Consider the following 20,025-nt stretch of genomic DNA (forward strand, 5'->3'; position numbering starts at 1 on the left):
GGGGTCCCACTGGATTCCATCCTATCAGTAATTCTGGTCATTATTGTGTTTTTGGATTTTGTTCCACATTTTTCCTCCCACTCTATCCAGGATCTCCAGTTTTGATCCTTTCCTGCGTGGTTGGCGTTAGTAGCCGGGCACCATCTAGTTCTTCTGGTCTTGAGGTCTGTCATGTCCTAGGAATGACTGTTTTCAAATGCCCTTGGTTTTCTTCATTCTTCTTCACTTCTGATGATAGGAGACCATTAGCTTCATCTTAGATCACCACTCAAAAACTTTTAAGACCCCAGTCACTGCTCACCAAAGTAGGTTGTGAAACAAGATTTTTATGTATTTTGCTTTGCCAATTGAGTCTGGTGTCCCCCAGTTCTATGGTCCTGATTTGGCAGATCCATTGGATCTCTCTCCCATGGTGTCTGGCTGTCTATGAGGGATTGCTTTGTGTCTGTCTTCTGTTGCTTTGTAATGATTGTAGTTATTTTGTGTCACTAGTATCTATGCAAGATTATCCACAGCTGAATCTATCATTGGTCTAGAGTATATTCCTGTTCACCGACCCCCATCTAATCTTCTCAGTTGTCTAGTATGCTGGTGGTTCAAACCCACTAGCCAATCCTTGGAAGGAAGATTGGGCAATATACTTCTGTGGTGATACCACCTCAGAAACCCAAGGAGGTATTGCTATGAGTCAGATCTGACTTGATGGCAGTTTGGTGTTAATGGTTGTGGTAGTTAAGTTTGTGTGTCAACTTGGCTGGGCCTGGTTGAGTGGCTGGGCAGCTGGTGGTAGTTATTCCCCATGATGAGACTAGCAATCCAATCCATGGTGGGCTCTACCACAAGGAGCTGAGTAGCTGCCTTTGGGAATGTATATTATACCAAGGCAGATCTGGTACTACAACTTGACTTAAGGTAGGCCACCACATAATATATGCCTCAGTAAGCCAACCAAATAAACTCTTAGGTCCTTTTCTAACCTCTCAAGCTGAAACATTGAATGAAGAATCCATATTTAGTGGTCCTAAATCAAGAAACTCAGACTGATCCAATATTACATTCCTTGCATCATTATCCCACACCCTCAGTAGCCATTCCCATACATATTCTCCAGATTTCTGTCTGTACATGTTAGCGAAATCAAGTAGGACTTTTCAGGAATAGCATACCACCTCCTCAGTCACACTTTGTATATCACCTTTTCTGGCTCACTTGGACTTAACTTTAGTTATAGGTCTAGCTGCAACAATGGGTGGTTGGGGAAGTTCCTGAGAACATTCAGGAATGTCTTTCATGGCCTCTGCCTCAGACAATGACCCAGCAGGAAGAGTTGGGCTAATCCAATCAAACCAAGGTGGAGGAGATGATGGTTTTACAGTAATCCCTTCAGAATTGAGGGATTCAGCAGGATTTATCCTGATCTTCCTGACTGTCTGCCCATATGTCCCCATTCCAGGTTTCAGGATCCCATTTTTTCCCAATCAATGCCCTCACTTTAACATCAGACACCATTCTTGGTTGGCAATTTAATTGGTGTTCTAATTCAGCTACCTTTACAATAAGACTCTGGGTATGGTTTTCAGAAATATCAGCTCTGTTACTAGAAGAAATAAGGCTTTCTTTCAGAGCACAACTGGAAACACTGAGGTCTTTTGTTGTTGTTGTTGTTGTTATGTGCCATTGAGTCAGACTCGATTCATAGTGACCCCTCCTTGGGTTTCCAAGGCAGTATCACTACAGAAGTAGATTGCCCAACCTTCCTTCCGAGGAGTGGCTGGTGGGTTTGAACCACAAGCCTCCTGGTTAGCAGTCAAGTGCCTTAGGCACTACGTTATTAGAGTTCCCATAAGAGATGGCCTGGCTACCTGGTGGGGAGCAGCTGGTGTGTTTGAACCACCAGCCTTGGGTGTGGCAGGTGACTGCCTTAGGCCTAAGGCCATCCCGTAGGGCCCTGAGGTCTTTTATGCAGCACTTAAGCTGTGACTCAGCAGCCCTGCACTCATCTTGCTCTTTTACTACTTTCTCTAATATAAGTAGGACCAACCAACCAGCTTCCTTATACTCCTCATGCTGACAAAATTACAGAAAAGTATCAAATATATGATTACCCAGAGCTTCACTTCTCACAAGTACTTCATCTATTGGTGGTGTTATTTTACATATTAATGTTGCCACCTCCCACCACAGATTAGCAGGGCCCTCTTTACTAACAGAGGGAGGGTCACTAGTGTCTTTACGATTAATCAAATTGGAGAACCAATTTAGGAAGCCCATCCTTATGATTTTGTCTCTCTAGAACCACTCCAGGTACCAAATGTGTTAGACTGGGTTCTCTAGAGAAACAAAACAAGTAAGGGTTACATACAGAGAGAAAGAGAAATTTGTCTTAGGAAAATGGCTCACACACTTATAGAAGCTGACAAGTCCAAAGTTCTTGGATCAAACGTCAAGCTGGAGGCTTTTCCCGACTGTCGCAGCTGCAGGTACTGAGGAGCTCAAGGTTGAAAAGCAGTATACTGGTTGTTGACTCCAACGAATGATGAATCTAAAATCTTCAGGTTGAATGGTGGGTTGTTTGTTCATGGACAGTTGTAGGCAGCACAAGAGAATTCCGATCCACAGAAGAATGTCTCTTTTCCCAGGATGTCCATAAAATACTGGAAGCAGGCCACACCCCTAGGGAAACTCCCTTTAAATGGATTGGCTGCTCAAAACATATTCATCTGATCCTATCATGGGAATAACCACATCACAACTGCTTAAACCACACAGAATTGTGGTCCAGTCAAGTTGACACACAGCTTCATCTATCACACAGGGCGATGCACCCACCTACTCTATGGAGATAAATCCTTTGGAGCAATCAGCCATGGGGCACCAAAGGGGCAACATTCACATGGAGGAAAAGCTGGACAGACATGCATAAATAAGAAGGGCACAGGGAGGGGCTAGAGGACAGTGGGTTAGCGTTGGGGTTGGTAATCAGGTAGTGAAACCAAATACACTAAATGTTGAATGTAAAACAATTTCTGCTCTGTAAATTTGCACCTAAAGCACAATAAAAATAATTAATTAAAAAAATTATTACTAAAAAAAAAATGTCAAGGAAAGATTTATATATGGAAGGAAACTTTATTGGTTACCAAGGTTGAGAGGGGAAGGGAAGGAACACTGCTAGATAGGTAGAGACAAGTATTGATCTGGGTGAAGGGAAGGGCACTGTACCAAATGTGAGTGATCAACACAGTACCACTGAAGAAGAGGAAGACACAGAGGTACATGGGAGGCACAGACAACAAAGATGAAGCCTTTTGCGTGCTCAGTACTGCATTGTCAGTGATGGCAAGCATTGATGTATGGGTGGATAGATGGGTGGACAGGCTGAATGATCAAGCTTGTCTAGGCAGTGGGGAATGTGCCCCTGACCATGTATAGGGTTAGCAATCTTTCTACATGCTATCTGTATGTGCTGTAAGAATGTCCAGGTGTATAGTAGAGCTGACAAAGGACAAGTTTCCGGTGGCTTCTTAGCCACAGCTAGCTACCTGGAGGGAATGAGTAGTTAGACCTCTGGCCTTGGGACCATAGTTGCAGGGGACATCAAGATCAATTGGCATAACATACTACACAAAAACATTATTCTACATCCTAGTTTGGTGAGTAGTGATTGGGATCTTAAAAGCTTGCAAGCATCCATCTGGATGCAACGATGTTTCTCTCCTCATCCAGAGCAAAGAAGAATGAAGAAAACTAAAGGTGCATGGAAACAATTAGTCCAAGGGACTGGTAGACCATTCAGTCCTCTGCCTACATGACTATGAGACCAGAAGAACTTGATGGTACCCAGCTACCATTGTCAACCATTCCCAGGGTGATTGGTGCAGGAGATCCTTGTTAGAATGTGAGAACAATGTGGAACAAAACTCAAAATCATAAAAAAAAAAAAAAAAAAAAGATCAGGGTTGCTGGACTGATAGAGCCTGCTGATACCCCTGAGACTATGGCCCCTAGGTACCCTTCAGGTCTGGAATGGAAATCACTCCTGTGACTTAAGCCAAACAATAGACAGACATATGGGGTAAACATTTACATCAGGCAGATACACTATTTGGAGTGATCAGCCATGGGAGAACAGAAGGGTAGTGTTTGCACAGGAAGATAGCTCAGGGGCTGGAAGTGCATGAGAGGGAAGGACACAGGGACAAGTTAACTATGGTGAAAAAGTGGGAAGAGAGCTGTTACATTGTGGGGAATTGCAGTCAATGTCATGAGACATAATATGTATGAACCGCTGGACAGAAAGGGAATTTGCTCTGTAATCTTTCACCCAAATAATAATAAAATTTCTTTAAAAAGAAGCAATATCCTTTAAACATCAGATTGAGAAAGAGAAATCAGTGAAAAAGGTTGAGAAGGAAGAGCTAATGTTGAATAACTAAGATTAATAGCTAATGTTGCTAAAGGAAGTCATAAGAGCTAATGTTGCTAAAGGAAGTCATAAGAGAGTAATATGATGTAAATCATGGATGGAGAAAGTTGAAAGTAGGGTGGTTGAGAGGAGACAGTTATAGAACATGACAGAGAGCTCAAACATGATAACAGAAACTTAGACACTGGATTAGGCACATGAGATGTGATGACACTAGAGAAGGTAATTTCAATGGAGTAAAAGGTAAAAATCACAACTTACTGATTGGGAAAGAAATAGGAGATAATGCAGTGAAGATGGTATATATTACATGTTAAGGAAGACAGAAAGCCCTAGGATTGAAGAAGAGTTTGTTTCACAGATATGTTTGTTTGCGGAGGAGATTGAGCATGCATAAAGACTGAGGGATGAATGAATAGCTTTTGTGGTAGTTAAAGTTGTATGTCAACTTGGCTGGTCCTGGTTGAGTGGCTGGGCAGCTGGTGGTAATTATTCCCCATGATAAGACTGGCAATCAACTCCATGGTGGAATCTACCACAAGCAGCTGAGTAGCTGATTTAGGGGTGTGGTCTACCTCCTGTATACAAGAAGCACCTTTGAGAACAGTCTCTAGCTTATGACATGCTTGCCCCCTGCCTGTAGCCAAGCTGTTGTTCAGCAGCCTGCTATGAATTTGAATCAATGCCCTGTCGTGTTGTTTGGTAATATTGGGACTGTGCCTTTTCACTTGTCAACGTTGGGTTTGTCGCCCTCAGCAGCCAGCAGCTGTCTGAGTGAAGAAAAGCCTCCAGCTTCAGTGGGCTGGGAGCAGGAGGCAAAGATGAAGCCCAAGGTTGAGGGGCTTTCAACCCAGCCCCTAGAGCATGATACTTTGAACTTGAACTTAAAGCCTCCAAAGTGTAAGAGAATGAACCTATGTTTCTTAAAGCCATCCCATTTGTGGCATATTCTTGTCAGAGTGGCACTGGGTAACCAAAATAGCTCTTCAGTGGAGAAGAGAATGCCGGTGAAAAGTTATTTTGTGGTTTTGCAAAGCTCAGTCCTGGTTTTGGTTCTGGCTGAGCCTTTGTCATACTAGAAGAGACTGGTGTTCATCTAAGGTTTCAACATCAGCAAAGCTCAACCCTAAAATGTACATGTTTTAATCTACCTCAGGGGACCAAATCTGCCTAATCAAAAACCAAAACCAAATGCACTGCTGTCGAGTCGGATCTGACTCATAGCGACCCCTTCTTGGGTTTCCAAGGTAGTATCACTATGGAAGATTGTCCAACTTTCCTTCCAAGTAGTAGCTGATGGGTTTGAACTGCCAGCCTTCTGGTCAGCAGTCAAATGCCTTAGGCACTATGCCACCAGAGCCTAGACTAGTCATATTCAGCAGATCAGAACCAGGGATTAGATATTAAGAAATTGACTAACATAAATTCCTACCACTTTTCTGTCAGTTTGTTGTACTGTTGTGGCTTGTGTGTTGCTGTGAGGCTGGAGGCTATGCCACTGGTATTTCAAATATCAGCAGGGTCACCCGTGGTGGACAGGTTTCATTGGAGTTTCCACACTAAGACAGACTTAGAAGAAGGAAGAGGCCACCCACTTCTCAAAGAATTGTCCAGTTAAAACCTTATGAATAGCAGTGAAACATTGTCTGATATATTACTGAAAGATTTTATAAATAGACCTGAAACAATGTCCGATATAGTGCTGGAAGATGAACCCCTCAGGTTGGAAGACACTCAAAATACTATTTGGGAAGAGCTATCTCCTCAAAGTACAGTTGACCTTAATGATGTGGGCAGAGTAAAGCTTTTGGGACCCCTATTTGCTAATGTGGCATGTATCAAGATGAGAAGAAACAGCTGCAAACATCCATTAATAATTGGAACATGGAATGTAGTAAGTATGAATCTAGGAAAATTACAAGTTGTCAAAAATGAAATGGAACACATAAAGATAGATATCCTAGGCATTAGTGAGATGAGAGGGACTGGTTTTGGCCATTTTGAATCACACAACCATATAATCTACTAGGCCAGGATTGACAAATTGAAAAGGAATGGCATGGCACTCATTGTCACAAAGAATATTTCAAGATCTATCCTGAAGTACAATGCTGTCAGTGATAGGAAAATATCCATATGCCTACAAGGAAGACCAGTTAATATTATTATTATTCAAATTTATGCACCAACTACCAAAGCTAAAAATGAGGAAATTGAAGATTTTTACTAACTTCTGCAGTCCAAAATTGACCAAACATGCAATCAAGATGTGTTGATTATCACTGGTGATTGGAATGCAAAAGTTGGTAACAAAGAAGCATCACTGGTAGTTGGAAAATTTGGCCGTGGTGATAGAAATGATGCTGGAGATCACGTGATAGAATTTTGCAATACCAACGACTTATTCATTGCAAATACCCTTCTCCAACAACATAAATGGCAGCTATACATGTGAACTTCTCCAGATGGAGTACACAGGAATCAGAGTGATTACAGCTGTGGAAAGAGACAATAGAAAAGCTCAGTATCTTTAGCAAAAACAAGACCAGGGGCTGACTATGGAACAAACCATCAATTGTTCATTTGCAAGTTCAAGTTGAAGTTGAAGACAATAAAAACAACTGCACAAGAGCCAAAATATGAACTTGGTTATATCCCTCCTGAATTTAGAGACCACCTAAAGAATAGATTTCATGCATTGAATACCAGTGACCAAAAACCAGAGGAATTGTGGGATGATACCAAGAAGATCATCTATGAAGAAAGCAAAAGTTCCTTAAAAACACAGGAAAGATAGACAAGACCAAATGGATGTCAGATGAGACTTTGAAACTTGTCACAGAACAGAGACTAGCTAAAGCAAATGGAAGAAATGACCAGATAAAACAGCTGAACAGAAGATTTCAAAGAGCAGCTCTAGAAGACAAAGTCAAGTATTATAATGAAATGTGCAAAGACCTGGAGTTAGAAAACCAAAAGGGAAGAACACACTTGGCATTTCTCAAACTGAAAGAACTGAAGAAAAAAATCAAGCCTCTAGATGCAATACTGAAACATTCTGTGGGCAAAGTATTGAATGATGCAGGAAACATCAAAAGAAGGTGGAAGGAATACAAAGAGTCACTGTACCAAAACAATTAGTTGATGTTCATCCATTTCAGGAGGTGGCATAAGATCAAGAACGAATGATAATGAAGGAAGAAGTCAAAGCTACACTGAAGAAATTGGCAAAGAACAAGGGTCCAGGAATTGACTGAATACCCATTGAAATGTTTCAATAAACGATGCCACACTGGAGGCACTCACTTGTCTATGCCAAGAAATGTGGAAGATAGCTACCTAGCCAACTGACTGGAAGAGATCCATATTTGTACCCATTCCAAACAAAACTGATCCCACAGAATGTGGAAATTATTTAACAATATTATTAATATCATACACAAGTAAAATCTTGCTGAAGATAATTAAAAAATGGTTGCAGCATCATATTGACAGAGAATTTCCAGAAATGCAAGCTGGATTCAAAAGAAAACACGGAATGAGAGATTTCATTGCTGATGTCAAATGGATCTTGGCTGAAAGCAAGGAATACCAGAAAGATGTTTACTTGTGTTGTATTGCCTATGCAAAAGCATTCAATTGTGTGGATCATAAAAAATTATGGCTAACATTGAGAAAAATATTTGATTGTGTTCATCAGGAACGTGTTCATAGCCCAGATACTTTCATTTGAACAGAACAAGAGGATACTGCATGGTTTAAAATGAGGAAGGAAGTGTGTCAGTATTGTATCCTTTCACCATACTTATTCAATCTGTATGCAGAACAAATAATCTGAGAAACTAGATTATATGAAGAAGAACATGGCATCAGGATTGAAGAAAGACTCATTAACAACCTGCGATATGCAGATGACACAACTTTGCTTGCTGAAAGTAAGGATGACTTGAAGCACTTACTGATGAAGACTAAACCCTTCATTCTGCAGTATGGATTACATCTCAACATAACGAAAATGAAAATCCTCACAACTGGACCAATAAACAACATAACAATAAATGGAGAGAAGACTGAAGTTGTTAAAGATTTCATATTACTTGGTTTCACAATCAACGCCAATGGAAACAACATTCAAAACATCAGAAGATGTATTACACTGGGAAAATCTGCTACAAAAGACCTCTTTCAAGTACTGAAGATATCTCCTTGAAGACTAAGGTGCGCTTAACTCAAGTCATGGTATTTTCAGTCACCTCACATGCATTTGAGAGCTGGACAATGAACAAGGAAGACCAAAGAAGAGTGGATGCCTTTGAGTTGTGGTTTGGGAAAGAATACTGAAAGTACCATGGACTGCCAAAATAATGAAAAAATCTGTACTGTATGAAGTGCAGCCAGAATTCTCCTGAGAAGTGAGAATGGCCAGAATTTATCTCACCTGCTTTGGTCATGCTGTTAGAATGGACCATTACCTGAAAGGATATTAGGCTTGGTAAAGTGAAGGCTCAATGAAAAAGGAGAAAGCCCTCAATGAGATGGTTTGACACAATGGTTACCATGATGGGCTCAGGTATAGCAAGGATTGTGAGGCTGGCACAGGACTAGGCAGTGTTTCATTCTGTTGTACATGAGGTCGCTATAAGTCAGAGCCAAATCCATAGCACCTAGCAACAACAACAAGGTAAATCCAAAGTAGGAAGAATCAGAGGGAGATGTCTAATATTTCCTTTCAGAAAATCTACGAGTGAGTGAAAGCTGAGGAGACTCAATGCCATCATCTAGTCCAAAGGATAGCAGAAGGTTTGTAGACAGAATTAGGATCAAAACAAGAACAATTTGAAAACAATCAAGAAGCATTCCAGGCAGTGTCGATTACCCAATAAGCAAGGCAAGCATGAACTTACTTGTGTTTATTTACTAGTCTGGAAGGAAGGTTGGGCAATCTACTTCCATAGTGATACTACCTTGGAAACCCAAGCAAGGATGGGTTGCTATGAGTCAGATCTGACTTAACGACAATGAGTTTGGTTTGGTTTAATGAATAATTTCACATTTTTTCACCATATCAAAGATTCTGCTTCTAGGTATGGCTGGTATCTGTGCCTATCCCAATACCACAGTACCTTCCTACAAAATCAAAGCCTCTCTCTTTTCAAATTTACATTCCTTGTCAGGGATGGAAGACCCTGTAAACAAGCTAAGCACAAGCTTACTTTTGCGTACATACTACTCTATTGTGAACAGTTTCACATGTTTTTCAGTTGTTCACTACAGATTAGTAAGTAAGCACAAGTAAGGCCATTCTTACCTTTTTTACTGGGTAATGTGCCCCTTCTTCCAGGTGACTGACAAAACCCCATTGGAATCTTTGCAGCTTGCCTTGATTGAGCAGTAAGGAGCACTGGAGAAGAAGACTGGATAAAATGTAGGACTTGGTATAGTAGAGCTAAATCTCAGCAAGATGGTCACAAAGGAAAGTTGGTCAATTCCACCTTTGAGTAATTGCTGTCTTGAATATCCATATATCTTAGTACTTAATTAACAAATGAACATTCTAATTTGTTTGTTGTTGTTGTTGTTATGTGCCGTCAAGTTGGACCTGACTCATAGCGACCTCTCCTTGGGTTTCTGAGGCAGTATCACTATGGAAGTAGATTGCCCCATCTTCCTTCCTAGGAGTGGCTGGTGGGTATGAACCACCAGCCTTCTGGTTAACAGTCAAGTGCCTTATGCACTATGCTACCAGAGCTCCCTCTAATTTGTTTATGTATGTCTATTTACTATATTTTGAGTTTCTTAAGGATTGGGACCCTGTGTTATATATATTTGTGACTTCAGTTCTTAGCATAGTGCCTCACACAGAAAACACTCAAAAGATATTTGTGAAGTGAATAAAAAAATGACTAATGAAGAACATGACAAGCAGAGGGAATAGATGCAAGTGGTACATTCAGAACAAAGAAAATAGTATGATATGTTTGGTAAAGCTTGAATATGTTCAAAGTTGTATTCAAAATTGTGTTCAAAGTTATATAGAATATGTATTCAGAGTAATTTTGTTGTTATTAGTAAGTAATTAGGGCTTGTTTGTAATGAGATGGCCATCTACAGAATAATTCATATTAAAAAAGGACATATTTATTTACTGTCTTTAAAAATATTTTTATTGTTTATTTATGACTTCATAAGTAGATTTTAATAATAGGGGAAGCTTCCCTGAGTCACATAGAAGACAAGCATTCATTTTGTTAACAGATATTTCCTTGTTCCTATTACACAGTTTTCTCCCAATGGATATTAATGAGTTTAACTACATGGAATGTTCTAGCTCACTAGAAATCTCTTTGGTTTCTTAGAGGAAAATCTGGGAAGCCAGCTGAAGTAAGAATAAAGTGCAGAGGTAGTGTGCTTGGGCTGATGCCATGAGAGTCAGGGAATTTGGGAACCAGAAAAGAAAGGACAAGTGGATGTTTGATTGGTAGAATAAAAGGTGTGGGCACATATGTAATATATTTCCTATGTCTTTATATGTAGATGGAGAAAAATGAGCTCAATGTCTTTGCTTTTCAAACGTACACCTCCCAAGGAATTTGAAGTGGATCAAGATTTTAAGTTTTTCAAGTCTCTTTCCTCACCCAAGGTATCTTAAACAAAACAAAAAACCCTTTTCTTTTGCTTTCCTGAATTCAAATGTGTCCGGTAATACAGAGTATTTATTCTCTACTGATGCTCTAGCAAATTATCACAAACCTGTGGCTTAAACAATGTAAGTTAATTATCTTACAGGTCCATACATCAGAAGTTCAACATGGGTCTCATGGGGCTAAAATCAAAGTCTCAGCATTGCTGTTTAGAACATTCCTTTCTGGAGGCTTTAAAGGAAAATAAGGAGCTCTGGTGGTTAAAGCATTCAGCTACTAACCAAAAGGTTGGAGGTTTGAACCCACAAACAACTCCACAAGAGAAAGATGAGGCAGTTTGCTCCATAAAGATTTACAGCCTTGGAAACCCTATGGAGCAGTTCTACTCTGTCCTGTAGGGTTGTTTTGAGTTGGAATCACCTCAGTGGCAGTTTGTTTGAGTTGTTTTGGTTTTTAAGGGAGAATATGTTCCCTTGCCATTCAAAGCCAGCAACGGTGGTACATCTCTCTGACCATTCTTCTATTGTTACAACTCCCTTCATCTCAGCTAAGAAAGATTCTCCACAATTAAGGATTTGTGTGATTACATTGAATTTACCTAGATAATCCAGGATAGTCTCCTCATCTCAAGGATTTTAACCTTAATAACATTTTCAATCCCTTTTGCTGAGTAAGGTAACATATTCACTGGTTTCAGGGATTAGGATATGGATGTCTTTGGGGCCCATTTCTCTGCCTATCACACATAGACACATTTTCCTTCAGTGCAAATTAAGAGGGAAAAAGTACATGGCTATTCATTCTACCTCAAATTTTAACACTTTCAGAAACTGGGTATGAGCCTTTAAGCTAAAGTTCTCACATTAATTAAAATTAATTTCCTCAAGATTCTCCACAAAATAAACCAACCATACCTTTCTGAATTTATCTCTACATCCCTACTTGCCTTTCTAACATACAGTTATCCCACTCTCTGCTAAACAGATTAGTTGTTGTCTCCCTGAGCATTCCTCTCAGTATTCTGCCCCTACAGCTTTGACTTGTGCTGTTATGCCTTATTCATAGATATAATCCATCTCTATCTTCCAAGTCTACCCTATCTTGTAACACTTATAACTAACAAAGGATTCTCGATACATACATGTAAATAACTTCTAAAAATCAGTAAGAAAAACAGACAACCAATTAAAAATCATTCAAAAACTTGAATAGTTACTTCATCAAAAAAAGTACAAATTGTCAATAAACACATGAAAAGATGTTCAACCTCATTACCAATGATGGAAATGCAAATCAATAACATTGCAAGATACTATTTCATAACTAGGAGCTCTGGTGGCATGGTGCCTAAGGCATTTGACTGCTAACCAGAAGCCTAGTGGTTCAAACCCACCAGCCACTCCTCAGAAGGAAGGTTGGGCAGTCTACTCTATAGTGATATCACCATGGTAACCCAAGGAGGGGTTGTTATGAGTCAGATCTGACTTGCCAGCAGTGCGTTGGTTTGGTTTTGGGTTTATTTCATAACTATTAAAAATTCTGATAATATCAAAGGATGTTGTGTATTTGGCACACTCAGAACAATAATCTGCTGGTGGTGGGAGTGTAAACTGGAAGAACCACTTTGGAAAACAATGTGGTATTACCTATGGAAACTGAAAATAGGAAGACCCTATTAAATATATACTCTAGGGAAACCCTTAAGGATGTGCAAGACTATGCAAGACAGGTACAAAAATGCTCAGAGTAGTGCTGTTTATAATAGTAAAAACAAAGTAGAGGAGTTCTGGCAATATGGTGGAATAGGTAGACAAGCTATACAGACCCTCTGCAACAAAGCTATGAGAAAACCAATTGAAACCAATACAGAAGATGATCCTGGTTTCCTGAGCTTTGAAGAGAAGGATAAAGAAGTGGACTAAACACCAACTAGTAGAAGAACCTGAATGAAAACAGTGAGTAAGGAGACAAATGGAGCTGTGGACTGCTGGCTCTTCTGAGGATGCAGCTATTTTGAATATTTGCAAGCACATCCCACTAACAACCTAAAAATCAGCTCTACTCACCAAGGACTATGTGGGCAAGGACTGCAGTGGTCCTGACAACCAGAAAGGAAAACAGCTAAGAAGGAGACAAACAGAGCTGGGGATTGATAGCTGTCCTCAGGGCACAGCCATTTTTAATATTTGCAAGTGAAGTTCTGACCTGGACAATGACCTAAGAATAGGCTCTGCTTGCCGAGGGCAGCACTGGCAACTGCACTAGAGGCTGATGACTAGAAAGATAAGACATTCCCCGTGTTACTCTTATACCCCAAACATTCTCATTGAATAGAGGTGTGGCCATCCTCCGCCTCCACACACCTTCTTGACCAGCAGAAATTCCATCCTGGTCTGTGCCCTGACAGAGCCTGGATGCTAGGCCTCATTCCCACAGTTTTTTTTTCTTCTTTGTTTTAAAATTACTCTTTTAATTACTCTTCCTTGTGTCTTCCTTTTAAGTTTTTTTCTCTTTCACCTCCTTGGTTCTTGTTTTTCTTTTTTTTTTTTTCTCCCTTCCCTTCCCTTTTCCTGGTTCCCTTTTTTTTCCCTTTCTTTTGGTTCTTCCCATTCCTTGTTTTCCCTTTTGCAGTTTTGCCATTTTTTCTTTCCTATTCTTTTACTCTTGCTCTTTTCTCTTATCCGCCCTCCCCAAATATTGTGGGATTTTTTTTATCATTATTTTTCTTTTGCCTTTTAAAAATATATTATTTTTTTTTCTTATCATTTATTGCCTTTCTCTTTTTCTGAAATTGTTCCTGTTTGGTTATATGGTTTGAGTTTTTGCTCTCTGTTTTTTTTCTTGTTTTTTGTGTTATTTATTTATTTATTTTTGTCTAATTGAGTGAGAGACAGCAACCATTCCCACACAACCCAACCACACCTGTATCACCTGCAGCCCCACCCACTGAGTGAGGGCCATCAACTGCTTTTGTACCAACTGACCAATGATAAACCACATCCAGTAACAGATCAACTCACCCTCAAATGCTCTTTACATACAGCTAGCAGAGATCAGTGCACACATTCTCATACTTTATCACATCCACCAGGAGACAAGTAGTAAATGACTAAATGCTAACAACTACCAAATAGAGGAGCATGCTACCTTGCTCACACAGATATACAAAACAAAGTAAAGGAAAAAAATCTTGGCCAAATCAGACTAACATACAGCCACAACTAAGCATAAATACAACAACACCACAATGTCTCAGAGACAGCCAACCATCACAACCACAAATAGAAGCAAACTCACTGCTATCAAGTTGATTCAACTCATAGAGACCCCCTTTGAGTTTCCAAGGTGATATCTCTATGGAAGTAGATTGTCCAATCTTCCTTTCAAGAAGTGGCTGGTGAGTTCAAACCATCAGCCTTCTGGTTAGCACTCAAATACTTTAGGCACTATTCCACCAGAGCTCTTATCACAGCCTGCACAAAAAAGCAAGATAAAGTTGTAGAAACAAGGGACCAGGATATAAACTCAGTAAATATACCCGAGGAAGAAGCAACATTAGAACTCTCTGATAAAGAATTGAAAAGAATTATGTTTTGGTACCTTCAACATATTAAGAGACAGATCAAGGAAAACACTGACAAGATCAAGGAAAACACAGACAAAATCTACAACAATTTAGGAAAACAATACCAGAACAAATTGACAAAATAACAAAAAATTAGACATGATACAAAAACAGCAAACAGAAACCCAGAAGATTAATACTAAGATTTCACAAATAGATAACACATTGAACAGACAAAGGAGCAGAACTGGAAATGGAAGGTAAAATTAATGAGATTGAAAAAAATACCTCAATATTACTTTGTTAAGAGATCAATCAGAAAAGATATCAAAACAAAATGAAGAAAGCCTAAGATTCATGTGGAATACTATCAAGAGGAACAACCTATGTGTCATTGGAATTCTAGAACAGGAAGAGATCAATAAAACCACAGAGAAAATTATTGAAGACTTGTTGGAAGAGAAGTTCCCTAATATGAGAATAAGATAATTTTCCCTAATATATCAAGAAGTTCAATGAACCCCAAAGAAGATAGACACCAAAAGAAAATCACCAAGACATATCATAATCAAACTCACTAAAACCAATCACAAAGAAGGAATCCTGAAAACAGCATGAAAAATGAAGAGTTACCTGCAAAGAACAACCACTAAGACTAAGCTCTGATTTCTTAGCAGAAACCATGCAGGTGAGAAGAAAAAAAAATTCCAATGAAAAATTATGTACCCAGAAAAACTGTCCCTCAAATATGATGGTGAAATTAAGACATTTCCTGATAAGCAGAAATTAAGGGAATTTGTCAAAATCAGACCAACCTTACAAGAGATGCCAAAGGAAGTCATTCGGACAGAAAACCAACAACATCAAATAACAGCCAGTGATTAACACATATGATGACATAAGCCAGAAACCAACCTACTTATAGAAGTATCCAAAGTAAAATAAGTTTACAAGACTTTAAAGAGGGAACCAGAGACATCAATTGGTAGCTGATGACATCAACAAATCAAAAAGAGGGAATAAATAGTGCAGTTACAGTACTTCTAAATGGTGAGGAAGTCAAGACAATTGTGAGATAGAACAGACTGTCTTAAACTTGGGAAGAAAATTATAAATCACAGGGTACCCTCAAAGAAAAATAATAAACATTTGCATCAAAACAAAAATAAGGACAAGTACAAATATTTAGCAAACACTAAAACAATAGCAACAAAGGAGATGATAACATGATTCATAAGCAAAATGAGCTCAGCACAGAAAATTATATGGAACAGAGAAATTAGCAACACTGGGAAAAAACACATAAGAAAATTATATCAATAAATTCATGCTTGTCAATAATTATACTGAATGTAAATGGATTAAATGCACCACTCAAGAGAGGGAGAGTTCCAGACTGGGTAAGAATACATGACCCATCAATATTCTGTCTATAAGAGACTCACCTTAGACACAAAGACAAAAATAGACTAAAAATCAAAGGTTGGAAAAAGGTATATCAAGCAAATGGCAACCAAACAAAGGCAGAAGTGGAAATACTAATTACTGATTAAATAGATTTTAAAAGAAAAACAACCATAAGAGACAAGAAAAGACATTATATAATGATCAAAGGATCAATTGAACAAGAGAACATTACCATAATAAATACCTATACACTCAATGAAAGAGTCCCAAAATAGATAATTCAGACTTTAACAGAAATGAAAAGACAAACAGATGGCTTCACAATAATAGTAGCAGATTTTAATACATCATTTTCAATAAAAGATAGAACAACTGAAAAGAAACTCAACAAACATACAGAAGAAATAATAATAATAATAATCAACCAACTTGACCATATAGACATCTACAGCGCACTTCACATTCCTTTCCAGCACATATGGAATATTATCCAGAGTAGACCATATGTTAGGCCACAAAGAAAGCCTCAATAAATTTAGAAATATTGAAATAATGCAAAGCATCTTCTCAGATCAAAATGCTATCAGATTAGAAATCAACACTACAAAGACCAATGGAAAAAGAGCAAACACATGGAAACTGAATAACACAGTCCTCAAAAAGGACTGGGTAATAGAAAACTGAAATTAAATAATTCCTTGAATCAAATGAGAATGAAAACACAACATACCAAAATCTTTGGGACACAGAAAAAGCAATGACTAGAGGCCAAATTATAGCAATAAATGCACACATCATAAAAAGAGGAACAAAAATCAACACTTTAAATCAACATCCCCAACAATTAGAAAAAGAACAGCAAGAAAAGCCTACAGTCACCAGAAGTAAGGAAATAAAGATTCAAGCAGAAATAAATGAAGGAGAAAATACAAAAATAATAGAAAAAAATCAACAAGACTAGAAGTTGGTTCTTTGAAAATATTAATAAAATCAACAAACTACTGACAAATTTAACAAAGGAAAAGAAGAAGATGGAAATAACACAAGTAAAAAATGAAATGGTTGGCATCACAACAGAACCAATAAAAATAAAAAGAATAATATCAGGATACTGTGAAGAACTGTCCTACAACAAATTTGAAAATCTGGAAGAAATGAATAGATTTCTACAAACACACTATGTACCTAAACTAACACAGACTGAGGTGGAAAATTTGAACGGATCCGTAACAAAAGAAGAAATTGAACAGGTCATTAAAAAATTATCAACAACAAAAAAAAGTCCTTGCCCAGATGATTTCACTAGAGAATTTTACCAATCATTCAGAGAAGACCTGACACCAATCCCACTCAAACTATTCCAGAATATAGAAAAGGGTAGAATCCTCCCAAATTCATGTTATGAAGCAAGCATAACCCATATACCAAAACTAGGCAAAGACACCACTGGAAAGGAAAACTATAGACCAATATCCCTCATGAATATAGATGCAGAAATCTTCAACAAAATCCTAGCCTATAGACTTCAACAATATATCAAAAAAATAATACATTATGACCAGTGGGATTCATACCAGGTATGCAAGGATGGTTCAACATCAGAAAATCAATCGACGTAATCTATCATGTAAGTAACATAAAGGAAAAGTATCCCATGATCCCATGATCACATTAATAGATGCAGAAAAGACATTTGATAAACTCTAACACCCATTCCTGATTAAAAAAAAAAATTCTCAGAAAAATAGGAATAGGAGGCAATTTTTCAACCTAATAAAGTGTATATATGCAAAACCAACAGCCAACATTATTCTCAATGGAGAGAGACTGAAACCATTCCCCTTGCGAACAGGAATAAGACAAGGATGCCCTCTATCTCCACTTCTATTCAACATTATATTAGAAGTCCTAGCCAGGGCAATAAGGAAAAAAGGGAAATCAAAGGCATCCAAATTGGTAAAGAAGAAGTAAAACTATCCCTATTTGCAGATTGTATGATCCTATATATAGAAAACCCAAGAGACTCAGCAGGAAAACACTGGAACTTATTCAGAGATTTAGCATATTGGCAGGCTAGAAGATAAACAAAGAGAAATCAGTTGGATTCCTCTACATCAGCAAAGAGATCTCTGAAAATGAAATGAGGAAATCAACACTATTTATAATAGCTACCAAAAAGATAAGATACTTAGGAATAAATTTTCCCAGGAACAAAAAACCTATACAAAGAAAACTACAAAACACTACTTCAAGAAATTGTAAGAGATCTACATAAATGGACGAACATATCATGCTCAAGGATAGAAAGATTGAACATTGTGAAAATGTCAGTACTATCCAAAGCAATCTACACATTCAATGCAATTCCCATACAGATTACATCAACGTTCTTCAAAGACATAGAAAAACCTATAACTGATTTTACATGGAAAGGAAAGAGAGCTCAGATAAACAAAGCACTACTAAAGAAGAACAAAGGTCTCACACTCCCAGGTCTCAAAACCTACTATACAGCCACAGTAGTCAAAACACCCTGGTATTGGTACAATGGCAGACACACAGGCCAGTGGAAGAGAATTTAGGGCACAGAAATAGATCCATTGATATATGGTCAGCTAATCTTTGACAAAGAGCCAAAATCCATTCAATGGGGAAGAGATAGTCTTTTTAACAATTGGTGCTGCAAAACTGGATATCTATTTGAAGAAAAATGAAACAAGATCTATACCTCAAAGTATACACAAAAACTAACTCCAGATGGATCAAAGACTTAAACGTGAAACCTAAAATTATAAAGTTCATCTAAGAAAAATTAGGGGCAAGTTTATGGCATAAATAGACTATCAAGCATAACCCAAAATACACAAACAGCAGAAGATAAACTAGATGATTGGGACCTTCTAAAATTAAATTCTTGCGTATATCAAAAGACTCCTCCAAAAGAGTAAAAAGAGAACCTACAGATTGGGAAAAAATATTCAACAATGATAAATTTGACAACAAACTTATCTCTAAAATTTATAGAAAACTGCACCACCTCAACATGAGAAGGACAAACATTTTTTAAGATGAAAAAATGGGCAGAAGAAATGAACAGACACCTCACCAAAGAAGATATTCAGGTGGCCAAAAAACACCTTAAGAAATGTCAGCGATCATTATCCATTGTTGTTGTTATGTGCCATCGAGTCGGCCCCAACTCATAGTGACCCCTCCTTGGGTTACCGAGGCAATATCACTACAGAAGTAGATTGCCCAACCTTCTTCTGAACAGTGGCTGGTGGGTTTGAACGGCCAGCCCTCTGGTTAGCAGTCAAGTGCCTTAGGCACTATGCTACCAGAGCTCCCTCATTATCCATTAGAGAGATGCAAATCAAAATAACCATGAGATACCATCTCACTCCAGCATTAATACCAAAGTTCAACAAGACAGAAAATAACAAATGCTGGCGAGGATGGGACAAGATGGGGATTCTCATACACTGCTGGTGGGACTGTAAAATGTTACAACCACTGCAGAAATTGGTGGCAATTCCTTAAAAAGTTGGAAATAGAAATACTGTTTCATCCAGTAATCCCATTACTAGGTATATATCCTAAAAAAGTGAGAGGCAGGACACAAGTAGATAAATATACACTCACATTCATCGCAGCACTATTCACAATAGCAAAGAGATGGAAGCAGCCTAAGTGCCCATCAATGGAGGTATGGATAACCAAACTCTGGTACATATACACAATGGAACACTATGCAATAGTAAAGAATAATGTAGAATCTGCAAGATACCACATAACGTGGATGAACTTGGAAGACATTATTCTGAGTGAAATAACTAAATCACAGAAGGACAAATATTGTATTAGTCCACTATTGTAAAAAGTCAAGGGAAGGTTTATTCATGGACAAGAACTTTCTTTGTTGGTTACCAGGGATGGGAGGCAAGGGGAGTGAAATTCCTAGATAGGTTGGGGAAAAAAAATGCATA

At 38.4% G+C, this 20,025-nt stretch overlaps 1 protein-coding gene across 1 annotated transcript in view; it reads left to right on the plus strand.

Annotated features, from left to right (window-relative positions):
• The window catches only part of WDR64 (WD repeat domain 64), a 363,829-nt gene that overhangs the window by 301,946 nt on the left and 41,858 nt on the right, over positions 1–20,025 (plus strand). Inside the window, exon 25 of the mRNA XM_042781201.1 lies at positions 10,961–11,066. Within this exon, the coding sequence (XP_042637135.1) occupies positions 10,961–11,066 (106 nt within the window). The remainder of the gene's footprint in view (positions 1–10,960; positions 11,067–20,025) is intronic.

This window comes from Orycteropus afer, unplaced genomic scaffold (assembly GCF_000298275.1).
Source record: "Orycteropus afer afer isolate SDZICR_OR568_19922 unplaced genomic scaffold, OryAfe1.0 scaffold00096, whole genome shotgun sequence".
Classification (NCBI taxonomy): domain Eukaryota; kingdom Metazoa; phylum Chordata; class Mammalia; order Tubulidentata; family Orycteropodidae; genus Orycteropus; species Orycteropus afer.